The sequence below is a fragment of the Coenobita brevimanus genome, chromosome 54, assembly GCF_032717465.1.
Source record: "Coenobita brevimanus isolate Jiangsu-jjx chromosome 54, ASM3271746v2, whole genome shotgun sequence".
NCBI lineage: Eukaryota > Metazoa > Arthropoda > Malacostraca > Decapoda > Coenobitidae > Coenobita > Coenobita brevimanus.
Window position 1 is genome coordinate 5,577,342 of NC_137007.1, and position 22,812 is coordinate 5,600,153.

Here is a 22,812-nt window from a genome sequence, read left to right on the forward strand (position 1 = left end):
GTAAGTTTGCATAGGGGCGGAGTAGTTAGCAGTGATGCATGGCCACTGGAAGGTTAGCATAGCCTGAGCTGTGGCGTGCAATCCACTGGTTAAATAACTGTTCACACTGATTCCATATTAATGGTACTTTTGTGTACATTAGTTGTGAAACATGGGGATGTCGCTGTATACGTGAGGAGAGTAAGGAGTTAAGGTTCTGTAAAATTATTAAAAATAAAAATCATCATGAATATTTATTAACAAGTTATATAATACACTGGACTTCATATGCGAACATGAAAATCCTGATAATCAAAATAATATAAACCTTTAGAATACATACAATAATCTTATAGCTGTCCAAATACTTACAAATCTTTAATTAAAGGCATTTGTGGGGTTTTGATCAAGGCAGTGTTTGACGAACTATGATTACAATATAATGTTTACAGATTACTTACAATTTATCTATTGTATGTTGGTATCAGCTTCTGCCATTTACATTTTTACATGAGCTGCAACCCTTGAGACTGCGTCATTTAACATCTGTCTTAACTACATCGACTACAGTTATGTACACATGCATAAAAAAATTTATGGCAAAGGGCCATCTGTAACAAAGACATTTGTTGTCATAACATCATATTAAAGTTTGAGTTCAACATGATAAATATTGACAAAAGAAATGCATTGAGCATAGGTCCTACTCCTCTATTTAAGGTCACTTTGGTAATGATCCTATAATTAATGAAAGGACCAACATTAACTGACAAACAGTATAAAAGCATAATATATGTCAAGATATTTGAAAAATCACTACCTAATTTAAAGTTTTCACAAAGAAAACTTCATTTAGGCGAAATGGAACAAGATATCTGTAGATGGGGGAGATCACTAAAAAATAGCCATCATTTCTATTCCTCTGAAGTAAAGTCTCAGAATGGGGAAGAGATGAAGCTATGAGAACACTATGGTCCCTTATGAACACTGGAGGCACAAAATAGTGTCACAGTCAAGCACCTGTGCCAGCCTTCACCTTGGATGTGTTTTTAGTTTGCACTTATATAAACTGTTCTTGTGACTATCACTGTTGCATCACAAAGTTTCTAGAGTGGGATGGGGGACATTCAGGTGCAGTGACTGTCTCGTAGTTCACGCTGGGCGGTGGTCAGGGACCCGATTCCAGTAATAGCTGTCCCCTGCCATCACCCTCGGGGAAGACTGGCTCAGAGGGCCATTGGGAGTGAGTGGAGGAGGGTACTGAGTGGCTGGGGAAGAATGTAGAGGCTGAGGCCCTCGCACTACACCATTGTGAGGATATATGGGTGGGTACCCACTGGAAGAGGTGGGCAGAGCATTAAATCCGCCATGGGAATAGTATGGAGGACCTGGGGGAGCTGATATCCCTTGGGATGAGTATGGGGGAACCATGGAGCCAGGAGAGGGTGAAGGCAGTGTTGCAGTAGACCTTATGTTGGTACCTGGGGGAGGAGGACCCACTGGAGACCCCAGGCTGGTGGGATTCATCGTGTCTGCAATTAAAGAGAATACATCATCATCATGTAGGGACAAATGCCACAGGGCACATAGCCTCACTCACTCTTCCTCCACCCATGGGGGTTCCTTTGTGTAACCCTCCAGGTAGTGATTCTTACCCCTTTCTCTCTCAGAAAGGACAATCAACCTGCTCCAGCAATGAGTTCCGTTGCCTTCCCCCTGAATCTCTTCCACCCTGAGTTAACTCTGTTATTACCCTGTAAGCAGTATCAACCTCAGGTAAAATGGCCACGTGCCCGTATAACTGGAGTTGGTGCTAATGTATTATGTGGGTAATAGGTCTCTATTCAGTTTCACCGAGTAGATGCTTGTTAGGCACTTGGTCATACCAGCAATATCCCATGATACTTTGTACCAAAGGAGTCAATTGGCCACTTTAAGTTACTCTTTAGTGTCCATGTCTCAGTCTTAGAGTATGATAGGAAGCACCAGTGCCCTGAAGAAGCAAATTTTTGTCCTGTACAGATAACAACAATGTCAAATACCCATGTTGAGTGAATTCATAACCCTGCAAGCCGGACAGATGTAACAAGAAATTCACTGCCTGACCAAATGTTGTTATGGACCACACTACCAAGATATGCGAATCTTTCCATGACTTCCACTTTCTCACCTCAAACTTGGATGGTCTGAACTGCTTGTATGGTTACCACCCACCATAGTATATGGCTTCCTGGGTCACAAGGAACCATTTGAGCTTGTCATTAAGTGTAGTCACCTGAATGCAGCACAAAATCAAGTGAAAGGATGATGGGCACCCAGAATGGCCCACGTGAAAATAAACCGAGTCAAAGTTCTGTAATTATCCTCAGTATGATCTGTGCATTACAAGTTTTAATCATCATCATCATCCAATCCTGTGTTGCTCCATGAAGAGTGGAGGAGTCTGGGCTAGGCAAGTTGGTCCTGACATTTAAGATGAGAGTGACCAGCCTTACTCATCCCTGTGTGGCATTACATGAGCAATAATTCCAACCACCCCTTGGATATAAACCATCACCAGCTCAATGAGATTGGAGTGTTGCAATTACCCACTAAACCACCAGGTGCCATATTTTGGTTATATGGTTACCACCCAGCATGATAAATGGTTTCCTGGTGTATAGGAAACCATTCGGCTTGTCACTAAGTGTAGAGTCACCCATAGGCAGAAGGAACTGGAAAGTATGAAGGACAGACAGACAAAAGAGGGAGTGTAAAGTCACCCGTATAGGCAGAAGGAAGAAGAAAGAATGAAGTTAAGAGAGGGAAGGAAGGAAAGAAGGAGGGAGAGGAAAGGGCAGACACCTGAAAGCAACATTACATAGAGTGAGTGGATAGTGAGCTTCCCCACCTACCACAATAATCAGTTATTACAGCAGGAAACCATTTACTGCACTGGGTGGTAACCATATGACCAAATTATAGCACCTGGTGGTTTAATGGGTAATTACGGTGCTCCAATTAGATTGAGCCGGTGCAGGTTTATATCCAGGGGGTGGTTGGGGTTTATTGCTCACATAATGCCATTCAGGAATGAGCATGGCTGGTCACTCATCCTAAATGTCAAAACAACTTGCCTAGACCCGGGTTCCTATGCCCCTCATGGAGCAACACTGGATTAGATGATGACTGTAAAAAATATATATTATTATTACTACTGTACTATACTCTGATTTAGCTAAAAAGTGGCAAAATATTATAATACATATGACCCACCTGACCATAACTGACCAGCTGATTTTGGGGCAGAAATAGCACTTATTAAAATATACCATTACATTTTTGGTAGGGTGATGGTATCCATCATCCACTCATTTGATGTAGTGTTGCCTACTTCCTTCACCTTTATCATTCTTTATCTGTCTACCCTCCTCTCTTCCTGTTTTTCCCATCTTTCATTTCAGGTGACTTTACACTGAGTGACGAGCCTAAGGGTTCCTTGTAAGCTAGAAAACCATTTACAGTGCTGGGTACCATATAACCAACCATAGGTGTTCCCTACATGTCAGCAAGTGGGTTGGTGGAGGGTCCTCCCCATAAAACAGCTAACTCAAACTCAAACAGCCACCCCTTTGGGAATTACGGCATCTGGTACCATAATTATTCTAAATCTACCTATTGCCAGACGCCTTAATCCCGTAAGGGGTGGCAACAAACAAATTGCCCCAATGTCACCCTGTCCCCCACCATTTCATTGTCCTCCCCCTAGCTAACACCTCCCTCTCCCATACACCTCTCCACTTCAACCCTTCATCTCATCCTTGGGCTCCCCCTCCCTTTCCCCCGCCTCCACCTCACTCGCATAAACTCTCCTCGTTAGTCTTTCACTCTCCATCCTCTCCACATGATCAAATCACCTCAATGTCTTTCTCCTAACGCTTTCTATCACATCCATATCACATCGCTCCTTCACCTTCTCATTTGTCAGTCTGTCTCTCCATATAACTCCACATGCTCCTCTCAAATACTGTAACTCATTTCCACTTCTCTCACTCTTGACTTGTGTCCATCCAACAAGGTCCAGGCTTCACTTCCATACATTGGAGTTGGTATCACAATACTGTCAAGCTGCAGCTTTTTCTAATTAAAAATACAAACAAAATGTCTCTTGTGTTTTTCAGTTCTGAATAATAACTAAATCCATTCATCCATCCATCATGAGAAGCGTAGGAGCCCGTTGCTAGGCAAGTTGGTCCTGACATTGAAGATGAGAGTGACCAGCCTCACTTATCCCTGAGTGGCATTGAATGAGCAATACACGTCAACCAGCCTTTGGATATAAACCTTCACCAGCTGAATCTGATTGGAGTGCCATAATTACCCACTAAACCACCAGATGCCATAATTTGGTCATATGGTTTCCACCCAACGTAGTAAATGGTTTCCTGGTGTACAGTACAGGAAACCAGTTGGCTTGCCCCTCAGTGTAGTCACCCATAGGTAGAAGGAAGAGGAAAGAATGAAGGAATGATAGACAGAAGAGGTACTGTAAAGTAACCCATAGGCAGAAGGATGAGGAAAGAATGAAGTAAAGAACGACAGAAGAGAAAAGAAAGAAAGAAGGAAGGAGGAAAGGAGAGGTCAGACACCCAAGAGCAGCACTACATTGAGTGAGTGGATGGTGAGTGCCCCCACCTACCACTAATAACTAAATATTACTTTAAATCTAATGTATCAAAAAAGTTATGTGGCTGAGCTGTGACTGATTTAGCATTGGCCATCCATCCATCCATCATCCAATCCTACATTGCCCCATGAGGAGCGTAGGAGCCCGGGGCTAGGCAGTTGGTCCCGACATTGAAGATGAGAGTGACCAGCCTCATTCATCCCTGAGTGGCAACACATGAGCAAGCAACCCCAACCACTCCTTGAATATAAACCTTCACTGGCTCAATTCAATTGGAGTGCAATAATCACCCGCTAAACCACCAGGCGCCAAAATTCGGTTATATGGTTACTACCTAGCGTAGTAAATGGTTTCCTGGTGTACAGGAAACCATTTGGCTTGTCACTCAGTGTACAGTCACCCACAGGCAGAAGGAAGAGGAAAGAATGAAGGAAAGAAAGACAGAAGAGAGTGTAAAGTCACCCATAGACAGAAGGACAAGGAAAGAATGAAGGAAAGACAGAAGTGGATGGAAGGAAAGAAGGATGGAGGAGCCGACAGCAGCAATACATTGAGTGAGTGGATGGTGAGTGCCCCCACCTACCACAATTTAGCATGGGCAAAAAAGAAGAAAAATTCCTATAGGTGCCAGTGGAAAGGAGGAGGCATTGCATCTCATTGTTTCACCACCCAGGCCCCACTGAACCTTGCAAAACCGCTTACCTCCCTCACCATTCTGCACCCAGCACTCACATGTGCTCAGTTCCTGTACTGTAGTAGTAAACTCTCAATTATCTGGCATATAATGGCCGAAGGGGTGACAGAAGGCAACGTACTGTCGGAAGCTGATTTAACACCCTCCCCAAACCCCTCCAGAGTGGATCAAACTCATATAAAACCCTATAACTGTACTGTATATAACTTAAAACATAGTAAAGGAATTTAATCCCTGAGCTAGGCAACTATGACCATGTAGTCCCGCTAGGTTACAGGAGCGCGCTACCACTCCCGACACGGCAGTCCCAGGCGAGGCTCAAACTCACAATCCCCCAATCACGACTTGGATGCTCTACCACTGAGCCACCATGCCCCCTAAAACATAGTAAAACACGCTTGAATACTATAATAAACATGATAAAACGTCATTGTACTGCATACTCAACACTCGTAGGCAGTTACGCAGAGTGTGGCAAGTTAACAAGGCTGACAGAGAAGACAGGCAGCCCTAACAAGAGAGAGAAAGAGAGAGATAGGGCTATTATGGAATCAGTCCCATATAGAGAGGTGTTGGTACAGACTCCAAAGGCTTCCTGAAACCCCAATAATGATTGTGTTTTTTGTTGTGCCTCAAGCCACTATTATATGGGAACCCGTGGACATGGTATGCAGAGCAAAATGGATAGTCAAACTGAGCTTGGATGTCCATTCTCGATCACAGTGCACGCCAACGGCCACCTTGTTCCTCGAGTTCACCCCACACTGCAGGGTCACTAGTCCAGACTCCCTGGCAAAGGACGTGTTTATTGACATGAACAATGGACAACCAGCTAATGACTTATGCAGTGGGTATTGCAGTCCTCGGGAAACTGCTTGGGGATGAAAGCCGAATTGACCCCAAATTGCTACCTCTCCCAGTTATTCTTCTTAAAATCTGGATCCCTGCAGTGCCACAGAGCTGGGGAATCCCTCACGTGCTCAGTTAAAAAATCTATCTATCTGTCTATTGCCAGACGCCATAATCCCGTAAGGGGTGGCCATTTGAGTTAGTTGTTTTATGGGGAGGGGCACTAACCCTCCACCAACCCGCTTGTTGACACGTAGGGAGCATGTAAGGTTTGGTTATATGGTTACCACCCAGCACGTAAATGGTTTCTTGGCTTATAGGAAACCATTTGGCTTGTCACTCAATGTAAAGCCACCTGTTAAGGAAGGAAAAGCATTAAAAAGTGAGAGGAAAGATGGGAGAAGTAAAATGCCACTTAAAAAAAAATATCTTTGAACTGATTCATGACTTTGTAAAGGTGTACAGAAGTGCATTTTCGAGTATGAAGAGGATACATCAATACACAAAGAAAGTATGATTACATAAGGGATACTTTCTTTGTGTATTGATGTATCCTCTTCATACTTGAAAATGCACATCTGTACACCTTTACAAAGTCATGAATCTGTTCAAAGATATTTTTTTTTAAGTGGCATTTTACTTCTCCCATCTTTCCTGTCACTTATTAATGCTTTTCCTTCCTTTACAGGTGTCTTTACATTGAGTGACAAGCCAAATGGTTTCCTGTAAGCCAAGAAACCATTTACAGTGCTGGGTGGTAACCATATAACCAAACCTTACATGTTCCCTACGTGTCAACAAGCGGGTTGGTGGAGAGTTAGTACCCCTCCCCATAAAACAACTAACTCAAATGGCCACCCCTTAGGGCCAGGGCTGTTCGGCCAGACTGCCTAGGGAACAACTACTACATAAGGGATACGTTAGGATGTTTGGTAAGGTTAGCATAAAATAGGTTAAGCTATGTTAGGATAAATAAGGTTGGATTAAGTCATGAAAATTTTGGTTAGGTTTGGATAAACAGACACTGATAAGGGTAAGTTCATTCAAAAATGGTTTTTTAAGATGGTGTCCATCTGTCTTCATGAACGAGATTTTGTCTGTCTGTGAACAATCTTTTTTACTCAATGTTTTTTGCTATTTTCAAGATATAAAAAATTACTGAAAACTTCAAACAGCAATCAGAAAACACTTAAAGAATCACATAAAAGGGTAAGGTAAAGAAAAAACAGAAGAAAATGCAAAATAAGGTGGTCCTGTCTCCCAATGGATTACCATTTTCCCAAACAAAAACATAAGTCACAGAAAAAAAAATTATACAAAGTTTACTAAATGTAGTAAAATAGTTATAACAGTTCTTAATACAATTTATCTTCTGACTGCCGAGTTCAAGATAGCAGACGACACACACACACTGCTTGGCCACAGCTACATTCCTTTCTCATATCCATTAACCAATGCAAAAAAAGCCTTGGTTTAATCGTGCTTGTTCCGATGCTGTCCACAACAAGGAGAAGGCCTACAAAAGATGCTGGAGCCAGCTCACCCCTGAATCATGTCTTTTTTATGTTTCTGCTCAGAATCGTGCCAAGTCTGTTTATTGCTCTGCTAAAAATAATTTCAGCCGTACTAAATACTCTCCAATTCGAATTCTTCCCGCTCCATTTGGCACTTTGCCAAAAACCTTTCTAACAACTTTCCCTCATCATCCTTCTCTCCTCCCTTCTACTCTGATGGCTCTAGCTATATCTTCTACTGATAACGCCGACCTCTTTGCTCAGACTTTCTCCTCCCAGTCCATCTTAGACGATTCCAGCACTGTTCCTCCAGCACTTCCTCCCTCTGACTTCCTCATGGCTGACATTAAAATTTCTTCAACTGAAGTACCTTCTGCCATCACTGGCCTCAATACTAACAAAGGATATGGGCCTGACGGAGTCCCTTCTGTTGTCCTCAAAAACTGTGCTTCTGCGCTCACATCCTGCCTAGGTAAACTCTTTCACCTTTGTCTATCAGTGAAGAGAGAACCTGTATTTTTACACAGGAAAAATCATCAGAGAAATTACCAATATGCTGGGAATCGAACCCGGGACTCTCAGGTGAGAGCCAGGCAGCATACCACTACACCACGACCAGGTAAAAGTTAACTCACGTTGTCACAATCTTGTAACCAACGTCCCTCCGCCCCCCAACTGTGGGCCTGAAGAGGGTGAGTTAACCCCCAGGCACTCGGGCAAGTAGATGCATTTAATCTATCCCAGGCACTTACGGCAAGTCAGAATGAAGAGAGAACCTGTATTTTTACACAGGAAAAATCATCAGAGAAATTACCAATATGCCGGGAATCGAACCCGGGACTCTCAGGTGAGAGCCAGGCAGCATACCACTACACCACGACCAGGTAAAAGTTAACTCACGTTGTCACAATCTTGTAACCAACATCCCTCCACCCCCCACTGTGGTATGCTGCCTGGCTCTCACATGAGAGTCCCGGGTTCGATTCCCGGCATATTGGTAATTTCTCTGATGGTTTGTCTATCAACCTGTATCTTTCCTTCTTGCTGGAAGTTTCATCCTGTGTCTCAAAAGTTTTCGAGTCTATTCTTAACAGAAAAATTTTAAAGCATCTTTCCTATCACAACCTTTTTTCTGATCATCAGTATGGGTTCCGTGAGGGACGCTCCACTGGCGATCTCCTCACCTACCTCTCTGACTCCTGGTCATCGTCCTTTCGGGACCTTGGCAAAAGCATTGCCACTGCATTTGACATCTCAAAGGCTTTCGATCGAGTCTGGCATAAATCTTTAGTTTCTAAATTGCCCTCTTATGGTTCCTATCCTTCTATCTGTGCCAGCATTTCTAACCTCCTTTCTGGTCGTTCTATAGCTGTTGTAGACAGCCACCATTCTTCTCCTAGATCAATCAATACTGATGTTTCTCAGGGCTCTGTCCAATCACCAACTCTCTTCCTTTTATTCATTAATGACCCTCCAAGCTGTGCATCTAATCCTATCCACTCACACGCTGATGACTCCACTCTTCACCTTTCCATTCAGTTCCCGCAACGTCCATCTCAGCAGTTACTTCAACAAACAAGGGATGAGGCTATGGCACACCTAATGTCTGACTACGCTCGTATCTCTGACTGGGGTAAAGTAGTCTTGTTTTTAATGCATCAAAGACTCAGTTCCTACACCTATCAAACCGACAGAATCTTCCACGGGAGTACCCACTAATGTTTAATAATATTCAGATCAATCCTGGATCATTCTTAAACATACTTGAGGTTCCATTCTCTCAGGATTTATCTTGGAAAAATCATACTACATCTCTTGTACAATCTGCTTCCGAAAGATTTGGTGTGCTAAGCCGACTCTGTACCCTCTTTATCCCTGCACTTGTTGACTTTATACATGGGTTTTATTCACCCCTGTGTAGAGTACAACTCTCGAGTAGGGAGACTCCCCACATACAGCTCTTCTCAATAGGGTGGAGTCAAAGGCTTTTCGTCTCATTAACTCTCCTCCTCTTACTGGCTCCCTTCAACCTCCGTCTCCTCACTGCACTGTTGCATCTTTATCTCTTTTCTACCGCTGTTTCAATGGTCACTGCTCCTCTGAACTGTCTGCTTGCATCCCTCGACCTCTACGACGGACACATAGCACCCATCCAGCAACAAACTCTCATCTCTTTTCTGTCCAACTCTCTAATGCAAGAGTTAACCATTACTTCCAGTCCTTCATTTATGCAACAGGTAACCTCTGGAACTGTCTCCCTTTGTCTATATATCCTACTTCCTATGATCTCCAGTCTTTCAAATGCAGTGTGTCCAGGCGTCTCGAAATGAACGGATCTTGAATTTGGCTCTCTTTTCTATTGTTTTGTTTTTTTCTTGGAAGGAACAGTGGAACAGTTTGTGGGCTCCTGGCCTTTGGTTCCTCCTTCCTTGCATTGGGAAAAAAAAAAAAAAGAGCATGGCTGTCAACGACCCTTACACAGCAGCAAATTTGGACATCCAGGAATTCCCATGTGATAGCAGCTTAACACATCTGTGTCACTTCCATCCCAGATTTCCCTAGTCCTTTAGTTGTCTCACAAGGGAAGTCATGACTTAACTCAGTCTCCCATGTACTCCAGTATTGGGTGTGTAGACATTTGTTGTTCCCAGTGCTGGGCAGGTGCGCAAAGTGCAATTGCGCACCCTTGTGCTCCAGTGATATCGTTTGTGCATTGCGCACCGCACGAGACCATGCGCAATTTTGTGCATGCGCACATGAAAAAGCAGGTGTGCAAGCGCAAACTTAGTTGCATATTTATTATTAGTAAATAATAATAAATATGCATTATTTATTAAGATTAGCATATGCAATTCCTTACAAAAACCATTAAAACATATTATTTAAATCAAGTATCCACAGCCTAATAATTTATTAGGCTGTGGATATTTGATTTAAATACTATGTTTTCATGATTTTTTATTTTTTGTAACGAATTACATATGCTATTGTATATCTATATTGAAATATTAAATAAATTGTCTTGACAAGACAAGAGAGAGAGGGAGAGAGAGAGAGAGATAAAGAGCATTATTCTGAGAGAGAGAATAAATATGGGAATGGCAAAGGAGCGTCCCCTTGAGTGTGGAGATAGGGCATAAACTTCATTCCTCTTTTCTCCCTTATTCTCCATTCCTTCCCTCCTCTCTCTTTTACTCTCCATTCCTTCCCTCCTCTGTCGAAGTGAGAAAGAGAGAGAGTTGATGATACAGTAATCACGTGATCTTTGCCAATGCCTTGGTAAATATAGGCAGTTTTTCCCGGACAATGACCTACTGTACCTCAGTCACCATGGGTGGTGGGCAGGTTGCTAATTTAGTAATTTATTTAATTATACCAATATATATTTTACAGTAATTCCCACAAATATATGCAAATGATTTGCGTTAGCGCTTTGCAACGTTGCACAAGCTAAATACAGTATTAGATTGTGCACTTGCACAAATTACAAATAACAGAAAATAATAATAAGAAATAAAATTAAGTAGGTATGCTGTTTTATTTAAATATCTCAATATTTTTCAGTAATTCCCAAAAATATATGCAAATGGTTTGCGCTTGCACTTTGCGACATTGCGCAAGCTTAATATTTGTCAGATTGCACATTTGCGCTTGTGCAAGGTAGTGAACTGTGGATTGCGCTTGCGCAAGGTCCTTCTTCGTTTGCGCTGCCCACCACTGGTTGTTCCATCCTGGGTGTTATCTGGTCAGATTTTACCGGTATGTCATTGACCCAAAGTCTGTGACATCAGATGTGGTGGTCTACATCCAGTTTTTAGTTCATGTTACCCTTTATACTGGGTCTGTCTTAGTTTTTACTGATGGCTCAAAGTTTGATGCTGCTGTTGGATTTGGGGTTAGTCTTCCCTAATTTTAGCCAGAGTAGCACTTACCACCGAGTTGTCAGCAATTCTGATGGCTCTTCAGCTTACCCTTACCTATGAGGTGATGCAGTTTACTCATTTTAGTGACTCTAGGACACCCTTATCTACTCTTGAGCATTTTAACTCTCCATACCCCATGGTGATTGAAATTCTATAAAAGTTCCTCCTCATGGGCTGCCATGGCCAGTGAGTTTCGCTTTGCTGGATGCCAGCCCATGTTGGACTCCAGGGAAATGACTGTGCAGATGAGGCAACAAAGACAGCAGTTACCCTTGATGCGTCTATCAAATGTCACCCTTACAGAGATTACATCCATACTTAAGGCTGTTGTCCTGCCCTCCTGGCAGCATACATATGATACCTTTCCTATCAAACGTCACCCTTACAGAGATTACATCCATACTGAAGGCTGTTGTCCTGCCCTCCTGGCAGCATACATATGATACCTTTCCTATCAAACGTCACCCTTACAGAGATTACATCCATACTTAAGGCTGTTGTCCTGCCCTCCTGGCAGCATACATATGATACCTTTCCTGTAGCAAGCTACAGGAGATGATGACATTAGTTAGTCCATGGAACTACACAACCAGGCCTCGTCACTGGGAAGTTGCCACGACCTGCTTTGGACTGGTCAGACACTTGACACAATGCCATCTTCTTGAGGGAAGATCCCAACCTGGAAGATGTTTGCCACCGACACCTCTCTGAAGTTTAGGGTGGGAGAGGGGTCTTACCTTCTCTCCTCAGTCCTTTGGGAGGAGGTATAAATGACAGGAGGAGCCACCTTCTCATTTGCTGAGGAAGCAAGCTTCCTATGTCAGGTTTAGTTTTATGCATAGTATTAACAGCCTGTGGATTGCATATAGGGACTGCTTAGTTAGGAATGCTAAAATGGTGTGTGGTGCGGCAAGAGTAACAACAAAGAAGAAAGGTACGGCATCGTGGGATGAGGAGGTTAACACAGCAGTGGAGGAAAAGAGGAAGAAGTGGCTAAAGTGGTTACAGGATAGGGGTTCAGTCTAGTGAGAGCAAGAAGCATGTAAAAATTCTAGTGAAGAGGAAGAAAAGGAGGTAAATGATGATCTAGGAAGAAAAATGAATGTGAACTACTCTGAAAATACGAAATTATTCTGGAAAGAGGTGCGGAAATGTAGACGTGAAAGCAGGAAAAATATGTGATGGTGTGAAGGATGCAGGTGGTAGATTATTAACCCATGGAGATGAAGTAAGGACCAGATGGAAAGAATATTTTGAAAGCCTGATGAATGGGAATAGAGAGAGCAGAGCAGCTGTAAACATGATAGGTTTTGGGGGTGTGGAGTGAAGGAATGCAGTGAAAGGAGATGTGACACTCGAACAGGTGAAGAGTGCTGTGAAGCTGCTGAAAAATGGGAAAGCAGCTGGGGTTGATGAGGTGTTTGCAGAGATGCTTAAGTGTAGTGGAGAGAGTGGAATGAAGTGCTTGTTGGAGATATGTAAGAAGGCATGGACGAGTGAAACTGTGCCTGCAGAGTGGAAAAAGGCTGTGATTGTACCCCTGTACAAAAATATAGGTAAGCGAAGTAAGTGCAAGAATTATCGTGGCATACGTTTATTGAGTGTGATAGGGAAGGTATATGGAAGAATTATTATAGAGAAAGTAAGAGAGATGTCAGAAGTCCTAGTGAGTGATGAACAGGGGTGGCTTTAGGAGTGGCAGAGGATGTGTGAATCAAATATTTGCGGTGAGAACGACCATAAGGCGTTTACGGGGTTCATGGATCTGGAAAAAGCATATGACAAAGTAGACAGAGAGGGATTGTGGAAAGTTTTGCACATGTACGGTGTAGATGGTAAGCTGCTAGGTGCTGTCAAGAGTTTTTATGATGGTAGCGAAGCATGTGTAAGGGTTAATGGGCAGCTAAGTGAATGGTTCACGATTGGTGTGGGCATGCGACAAGGTTGTGTGCTGTCCCTGTGGTTGTTCAATGTATATGGATGGGGTGATGAGAGAAGTAAAAACACGAGTAATGAAGAGAGGGATGGCGTTGGTAATGAATGGTGATGGATGGAATATCTCAAATTTGTTGTATGCTGATGATGCAGTAATGCTTGCAAGTACTGGACAAGAACTTGGTAGGCTAGTGCAAAGTTTTGCTGATGTCTGTGAGCGTCGTACCTTGAGAGTAAACACAGAAAAGAGTAAAGTGATAGTTATTGAGAGAGACGGTGACTCTCAGTGTGATGTTACAGTGAATGGAGAGAGACTGGATTTGGTGAGAGAGTTCAAATACCTGGGTACTGTGACAGAAAAGAGAGGAAAATGTGAAAAAGAAGTTGAAAGTAGAGTGACACAAGGAAGAAAAGTAGCTGGTGCAATGAAGGCCTTGATAAGAAACAGACGCTTGAGTGTTGCAGCTGCACGAGGCTTACATCAGGGAGTGTTAGTGCCAACTTTAACATATAGATGTGAGGCTATGGTGTGGCAAAGAAAATGGAAAGTCAAGAGTAAGAGCAGTGGAGATGGGACTGCTGAGGAATGTATTGTATTTAGAGTACAGATGGTGGATAGGATTCGAAATAATGTAACTCGTTAAAGAGGAGTGAGGAAGTCAGTGGACACCAGAATCAAAGAGAGTGTACTGAGATGGTATGATCATATGGAGAGAATGGATAACAATAGAGTGGTGAAAAAGCTATGTCTGAGGAAAACTGAAGGAGGGAGGAGGCGAGGTAGGCCAAGGAGAAGGTGGAGAGACATGGTGGATGTGTGTGTGAGGAAGAGAGGTTTGGAAGTCGGTGAGGCTAGGAAACTGACAAGAAATCGAGCTGGCTGGATGAATGTTGTGAGGAGAAGTGCACGATCAGGGATTCTGGCACCTCTTTTTAAAGTGGCAGCGTTCAGATTTACTCAATCGGATCCGTTTTTGTGAAGCAATAGAACGTGGTGAATCTTTTTGGCGTATCCCATTGAGCCAGGATTCCAGGGGCTTGAATGGTGAGTGAATATAAGCATAGCCCATGAGATTTGGCAAATTTGGGCTGTCTGGACACTGCTACTCCTCACCCTGCCTTTGGGTGGGAAAGGAGGTCTGGATGATGATGATGAATTAACAGTTGTTGTTTATGCATAATTTTATGGTGTATCCTTAGTGTAGTGTGTGAACTTTAATGTTAGGTGACTATTTTAATTTGTTATTAAGTTCCTGTCTTTATATTTTAGGTATCCTTGTGCTGTTTTTACTCTTGTACAGGGACAGTGACCTTTATTGTATTTTTGGTATGACCATCAATCAACTGCCACTGCATCCTTGAGCTCCACTACCTGCACCATAACACCACTGCTACCATGCTTGTGGTACCAGTTCAACATTGCCTGGCCTAAATCCTGTTGCTTGTGTATGGCCAACATTTTCCATTTAAGAAGTCTAGATGTCTGCCCACATTCAGTCCCATATGGCAAGACTTGTTCTCATGCCTCCACGATGTCCTGCAGGGTTGTGTAAAGGACATCAAGAAACTCGGCTGCCAGACTTACAGTCCATCCCTCATCCAGTTTCCCAGTAATTTGCTTTCTGAGAAAGAGGACCTACCTGGGACATGTGGCCGATGGAGGTGCCACAATAACATGTACCAACAGAAGGCATGAGGCCAGCACATACAAAAGGACAAAATAGCAAAAACAAGAACTCCATCATAAGCACAGCTGCAATGCGGCATTACAGTACTGGAGGGAGAGCACAGAGAGCAGGAGCCTTTGGGAAGGGTTGGCACATATCCAGTTTGGGACAAGATACATTTGGAGGGGGCAGGGGAGGCAGAGTATAGAATGTGCTGAGGAGTGATATATGTAGTTGGTGAATTTTATACTGAACATGAGAAGAAAAAAAATAGGGACATAGTGTACATGTAACAAATTAGAAACTTGCCAAATTTGGCAATATCAAAAGCAATGTTTTGGTGGTGAGACTAATGGGATCATTTTGGTGGCAAGACTCACAGTGCTGAATTGTTTTGGTGGCAAGACTCACAATGCCGAATTGTTTTGGTGGCAAGACTCATTGTGCTGAATTGTTTCGGTGACCGTGAATCCTGATAAATGGTGCAGCTGTAGCTTTTTGAGTTTCCCGCAAACTTTGTAAAATTCAACCCCATTTGCTGTGACAGATATTTACACCTGTTGGATGATGCACCAATGGATAACTGAAAGTTTACTGTATATAATTTTGTGTAATACTGTACTCTGCTAAATGCCCAAAAGTGATGAAGCTTTGTCGGTAGTTAGGTGGAAGGGTGTGTAAAAAGTCATGTAAGAGTAGCCAGTCATGGACTGCAGAGTCAGCTGAATTTAATCCACCTTTTCTACAAGTATACCTATTTAAGTGTCATGATTTGTGATGATTATGTGAGTGTATGGAACTAACTAGGTGCACACAAAATGAGCTAACTACATGCTGTATAGTACACATACATGCAGTCAACTGTCAGTGAGTATATGAATGCAATATGATAATCAAGCAACAAATTTAAAGTTCCAATAAAATGGTTTATCAATTTCCACACTATCAAATGACTACATGTTTCACCAGCAGGAGAGTACCAATACGATTCTGGTACATCATGACCTTCATAAATATTGGCATTTTGAGCACCTATTATTCTATGAAGAAAACTAAATAACTAACCTAGTTGAACTATGAACTGCCAATCAATTAATAATGGATATCACCCATCTTAGCTTGACTAGACTAGACCATTCTAAAACTGAAGTTGGTATGTAAACACTAACCTAAGTGCTGTGGTAATTTTCCCCCTCGTTTCACCAGAAGGGAAACACTGCTGCCACACTGCTTGATCAACTCTATAGCATCTGCATGAGTCATGTCCTTTGTTGAGCGCCCATTTATCTCCATCAGCTGATCTCCAACCTGCGGATATAAGTAGTGAAAAATGAATGTCAAGTATATGTGTAAATAAAGATACTGTAGTGGAACTTTTTAAAAGGAAAGATACTAAGAATTAGATAAAATTACATAACTAAAAATACATTAATGTAAAAAGACAGTACCGGTATTATTCTGGTACACGCAGTATAGAATTTTAATGTCATGTACAGTACATGGATGGTAATATATTTCTGGCCTTACTTCATGTATTTCATCAACCTTACAATATATAATTCTGAATTTCATTAAATAAATATTCTACATACTTCATAACTTTTCTCCCTTTTCACACTGTTCTGTGTACCTGACTATTATTCTGCTGTTGTATTTCCCTGTTAGTGGTAGGTGGGGGTGCTCGCCATCCACTCACTCGATATAGTGCTGCTGTGGGTGTCTGCCCTTTCCTCTCTTCGATCCTTCCTCTTCAGTCTTTCTTTCCTTCACTCTTTCCTCTTTCTTCTGCCTACAGGCGACTTTACACTGCCTTTTCTGTCTTTCTTTCCTTCATTCTTTCCTCTTCCTTCTGCCTATGAGTAACTCAACACTGACGGACAAGCCAAAGGGTTTCCTGTACACCAGAAACCCATTTACTATGCTGGGTGGTAACCATATAATCAAATTATGGCACCTGGTGGTTGAGTGGGTAATTATGGTGTTCCAGTTGGATTAAACCTGTGTAGGTTTATATCCATGGAGTGGTTGGGGTTTATTACTCATCTAATCCCATGCAGGGATGAGTGAGGCTGGTCACACTCATCTTAAATGTCAGGACCAATTTGCCTAGCCCTGGGCTCCTACATTCCTCATGGGGTGACACTGGACTGGATGATGGATGGATGGATGAACTTCCCTGTATCGGCTTAATATATACAGTTGAAGGCTTAGGTACCATTTTTACTCCATTACGATGAATATGAAAAAGCAGTGACCTTTAAAGCTAGTTATGTACTTATAAGATCTAAAAATAAATAAATAATAATTAGAAACTAAAATAAAAGTTTCAGATACAGACCGTTGAGCACCACCTCTCCTCCTCTAAACCTCACCTTCTTTTTCTAACTGAGACTCAGCTGTCTGAGGCAACTGACAGCAAACCCTTTTCTGTATCCTCCTACTTCCTTTATACTCATTTCAAAGCCAAAGGCGGCTGTTGTGTATATATATGCAACGACTTATCTTGCTCTCGTGCTCCTGAACTCGATTCTTCTGAATTCTCTACACTCTGGCTTCGGTTTTCTTGTCATTCTCTGACTAAATATATCTGTGCTGTTTACTTATCCCCTAATTCTACTATCAAAAATTCTTCGACTATCTTACTTCTACGATGGAACAAATTCTGTCCATTTCTCCTTTCCCTGAAATCTCCATTCTAGGAGATTTCAATGTTCACCACCACCTTTGGCTCTCCTCTCTTTTCACTGATCCACCTGGTGAACAAGCCTACATCTTTTCTATCCTTAATGACTAGAGCAGCTTGTACAGCATCCTACCCGTATCCCTGACCGCCTTGGAGAGAGCTCCAACATACTTGACCTTTTCCTCACAACTAATCCTTCTGCTTACTCTGTTAATCTTTTCTCTCCGTTGGGCTCCTCCGATCACAACCTTATCACCTTAACCTGTCCTATCACTCCAGTACGGCCTGTGGACCCACAAGGGAAACGTCGTCTGTGGCATTTTGGAGCCGCGGACTGGGAGGCCCTCAGGCAGTACGTCTTTGATTTTCCCTGGAATGATTATTGCTTCCATGGCCGTGAGCCATCTGAGTATGCCTTGCGCATTACGGAGGTTATTCTTTCGGGCATGGAAGCATACGTTCCTTTCTCATATCCTTTGACTAACGCAAGGAAGCCTTGGTTTAATCACGCTTGTTCTAATGCTGTCCGCAACAAGGAGAGGGCCTACAAAAGGTACCGGAGCCAACCCACCCCTGAATCACATCATCTTTACGTTTCTGCCTGGAATCGTGCTAAGTCTGTTCTTCGCTCTGCTAAAAATAATTTCATCCATACTAAATGCTCTCAACTCTCCAACTCGAATTCTTCCCACTCCTTCTGGCACCTTGCCAAAAACCTTTCTAACAACTTTACCTCATCATCCTTCCCCTCTTTTCTACTCTGATGGTTCTGTAGCTGTTTCTTCTACTGATAAAGCAGATCTCTTCGCACAGACTTTCTCCTCCAATTCCACCTTAGACGATTCCGGTGCTGTTCCTCCATCACTTCCCCCCTCTGACTTCCTCATGGCTGACATTAAAATTTCTTCAGCTGATGTATTTTCTGCCATCACTGGCCTCAGTACTAACAAGGCATATGGACTTGATGGGGTCCCTCCTGTTGTTCTCAAGAACTGTGCTTCTGTGCTTACACCCTACCTAGGCAAACTCTTTCGCCTTTGTCTGTCAACTTGTACCTTTCCTTCTTGCTGGAAGTTTGCTCTCATTCAGCCAGTCCCAAAGAAGGGTGACCACTCCCAACCCTCCAACTATCGTCCAATTGCTTTAACGTCCTGTATTTCAAAAGTTTTCGAGTCAATTCTCAATAGAAAAATTTAAGGCATCTTTCCTATAACAACCTTCTTTCCGATCGTCAGTACGGGTTCCATCAGGGACGCTCCACTGGCGATCTTCTCACCTACCTTTCAGACTCCTGGTCATCCTCCTTTCGGGACTTTGGCGAAAGCTTTGCCATTGCACTTGACATCTCAAAGGCTTTCGATCGAGTCTGGCATAAATCTTTAATTTCCAAACTGCCCTCCTACGGTTTCTATCCTTCTATCTGTGCCTTCATCGCTAGCTTCCTTTCTGGTTGTTCTATAGCCGCTGTTGTAGACGGCCATCGTTCTTCTCCTAGATCTATCAACAGTGGTGTTCCTCAGGGCTCTGTCCTATCACCAACTCTCTTCCTTTTATTCATCAATGATCTTCTAAGCTGTACATCTAACCCTATCCACTCATACACTGATGACTCCACCCTTCACCTTTCCATTCGGTTCCCGCAACGCCCATCTCAACAGTTACTTCAAGAAACAAGGGATGAGGCTATGGCACACCTAATGTCTGACTTGGCTCATATCTCTGACTGGGGTAAAAATAATATGGTTGTCTTTAATGCATCTAAGACTCAGTTCTTACACCTATCAACCCGACAAAATCTTCCACAGGTATACCCACTAATGTTTAATAATATTCAGATTAATCCTGCATCATCCTTGAACATGCTTGGGGTTTCATTTACTCGGGACTTATCTTGGAAAGATCATATTACATCTCTTGTAAAATCTGCTTCCAAGAGATTGGGTGTGCTAAGCCGACTCCGCTCTTTCTTTACCCCTGCACAATTGTTGACTCTATACAGGGGTTTTATCCGCCCCTGTGTGGAGTACAACTCTCATGTGTGGGGAGGCTCCCCACATACAGCTCTTCTCAATAGGGTGGAGTCAAAGGCTTTTCGTCTCATTAACTCTCCTCCTCTTACTGACTCCCTTCAACCTCTGTCTCTTCGCCGCACTATTGCATCTTTATCTCTTTTCTATCGTTACTTTAATGGTCACTGCTCCTCTGAACTGTCTGCTTGCATTCCTCCACCTCTACGACGGGCGCGTAGCACCCGTCTGGCATCAAACTCTCATCCCTTTTCTGTCCAACTCTCTAATGCAAGAGTTAACCGTTACTCCCAGTCTTTCATTTATGCAACAGGTCAACTCTGGAACTGTCTCCCTCTGTCTGTATTTCCTGCTGCCTATGATCTCCAGTCTTTCAAACGCAGTGTGTCCAGGCATCTCAAAATGATCGGATCTTGAATTTGGCTCTCTATTGTATTTTGTTTTTCTCTTGGAGGGAACTGTTACTGAGGGCTCATGGCCTTTGGTTCCTTCTTCCTTGCATTAAAAAAAAAAAAAAAAAAAAAAAAAAAAAAAAAAAAACACGTTATATTGTATATGGAAAGCATAGTTTTTATACAGTAAACCCTCAATACAAGAGAATAATTGCGAGAAAAAGCTGAGGTTACATAAGGCATCTTGGGCCAGAGGGTAACTGTGACAGAGGCATAGTTTTATGGAAATCACAGTTGAAGATAAGGAAAGTTTAGTATATGAAAACAGAATATGAAATTTGTATTTAATTTTAAGCTTAGCCATTCCCCAGTTTTTAATTTCAAGCTTAGCCATTCCTCTGTCCAGCTGTCAAGTAAATACAAGTCAGTACCTATATGCATTACTGTATTCTTATCACCCGCCATAACCAAGGTGGAACGATAATAATTTTGCCCGTGTGTGTGTGTGTGTGTGTGTGTGTGTGTGTGTGTGTGTGTGTGTGTGTGTGTGTGTGTGTTTTACCACTGCAGTATATTTCATGAATGGCTTGAGCTATCAACATGAATCCTCCAGAGTATCAAGATATGGCCAAAATCTTCGATGAGTTTGAAAATGGGCACTCAGGGTCAAGGTTACCAAAATGGCTGCCAAAGGTCTGCTAGTATTTATCACCTACCTTCAACACCATTGTATCTCATGAATGGCTTGATTTATCAACATGAAACCTTCAGGGTATCAAGATATGGCCAAAATCTTAGATGCATTCAAAACTGGGCTTTAGGGGTGAAGGTCACCAAAATGGTCAGCAAAGGTCAACTAGTTTTTATCGTCCACCTTTAGCACCATTATATCTCATGAACAGCTTGAGCTATCAACCTGAAACCTTCAGGGTATCCAGAAATGTCCAAAATCTTAATGAGTTTGAAAATGGGCACTCAGGGTCAATATTCTGGCGGGTGATTAGCATTCAGCTTCCGAATGCTTTTCTTTCATTGGAACTGCTTTTATGGATATAATCTGCACACCATACAGTAAGCAATTACAGTAATCCCTCAATTATCCGATGTAATAGAACCAAAGCCATGTCTGGATAGTGGATCTGTCTGGATAATAGACTTCCCCACTGGCCCCCCTTTGTACATACCCCAACTTTGAAAGCCACTGTAAAAGGCCACTACAGTATATCATACAACAATTATTCATGTTGTTTTACACTACTCTGGTCAAGCAGACCTATAAACCACAGCCAAGCAGACTCATCAACTGCAGACAAGCTATCACCACTGCAGGGGCATCCCCTGCAGTAACATGATAAAAACTGCATCGTGCAGCCATAATTTCCACCCGGATACAAGCATTCTGTTTGGATAAAATGGAAAATGTACAAATAATGGTTTTGAACAGCCAGATCAGTGTTTGGATAATGGATTGTTTGGATAATGGACATCTGGATAATTGAAGGATTACTTTTAGTAGACAGGTATTCATTAAAATACCTAAAAAAAAATGCCTGTTATTACTGTATAATAATGGCCTGAGACACAGCATACCTGATACAGTATTTCACTGTATCCAGTGTTTGGTGGTGGGGGAGCTATGGCAAACTCAGGTTGGGTAATTACTGTATTAATTTTTGTTTTGTGGTTACCCAAATGAAGGATGGTTGTTTGGTCATCCATGTCACCTTGCTGATTTAACCCTTTGTTCACCTTATGATGAAGTTCATATAGAGTAAAGGTGATCAATAAGTCCAAAGTGCAGGTTAACCCCCTCGTGCAAGGTGACACAAAACAAGTCAAACTGGTGTTAGGCTGAAGAGAAACTAATGGCGCACTAGTTAGTGTTGGTCAGCAGCGATGCCGACTAGGCAATTTTGGACAAAAATAGTCACCAAATATTTAGTTTTAGCATGATGGAGTAGATGGGAAGTTGTTGAATGCTGTGAAGAGTATGTACAATGGTGCGAAGGCTGCAGTGCGTGTGGATGGTGAACTAAGTGAATTAGGATTCAAGTAAGATGGAGGAATAGAAGAAGGAAAAGACGGGAGGAAGGAGTAGTTGCAAGGAGAGTGGAAAGGTACAAGAGGATGAGAAAAAGGCAGAGTATAAGAGAGAAGTGATGGAACGATTGGGCAAATATGAATTGGAGCAGATGGTAGACGTGGAAGGTGTGTGTAGGATATTTACAGAAGAAATATGTGCAGCATGTGATGTGTTGTGTGGAAGGAAGAGAAGATGGAGGGGGGTGCAAGGAACAGCGTGGTGGACTGAAGAGGTGAGACAGGCTGTGGCACAAAAGAAGAAAGCATACAGTGAATGGATGAGAAATAGGGGCGTGGAAGAAGTTGAGAGGCGGAAGAGAGAGAGTTATATGTAGAAAGAAACAAAGAGGTGAAAAGATTAGTAAGAGAGAGTAAGAAGAGAGTGGATGAGGAATTTGGAA

General features: G+C 42.5%; 1 protein-coding gene across 6 annotated transcripts in view; it reads right to left on the reverse strand.

Moving 5' to 3' along the window:
* Positions 1 to 228: 228 nt before the first annotated feature.
* Positions 229 to 22,812, reverse strand: part of LOC145401012 (membrane-associated guanylate kinase, WW and PDZ domain-containing protein 1-like) — a 554,078-nt gene continuing 531,494 nt past the window's right edge. For all 6 annotated transcript variants that reach the window (XM_080273379.1, XM_080273377.1, XM_080273382.1 and 3 more), the window contains 2 exons: positions 16,397 to 16,535; positions 229 to 1,511 (listed from right to left, as the gene is read on the reverse strand). In XM_080273379.1, coding sequence (XP_080129505.1) covers positions 1,132 to 1,511; positions 16,397 to 16,535 — 519 coding nt within the window. In that variant the 3' untranslated portion in view covers positions 229 to 1,131. The remainder of the gene's footprint in view (positions 1,512 to 16,396; positions 16,536 to 22,812) is intronic.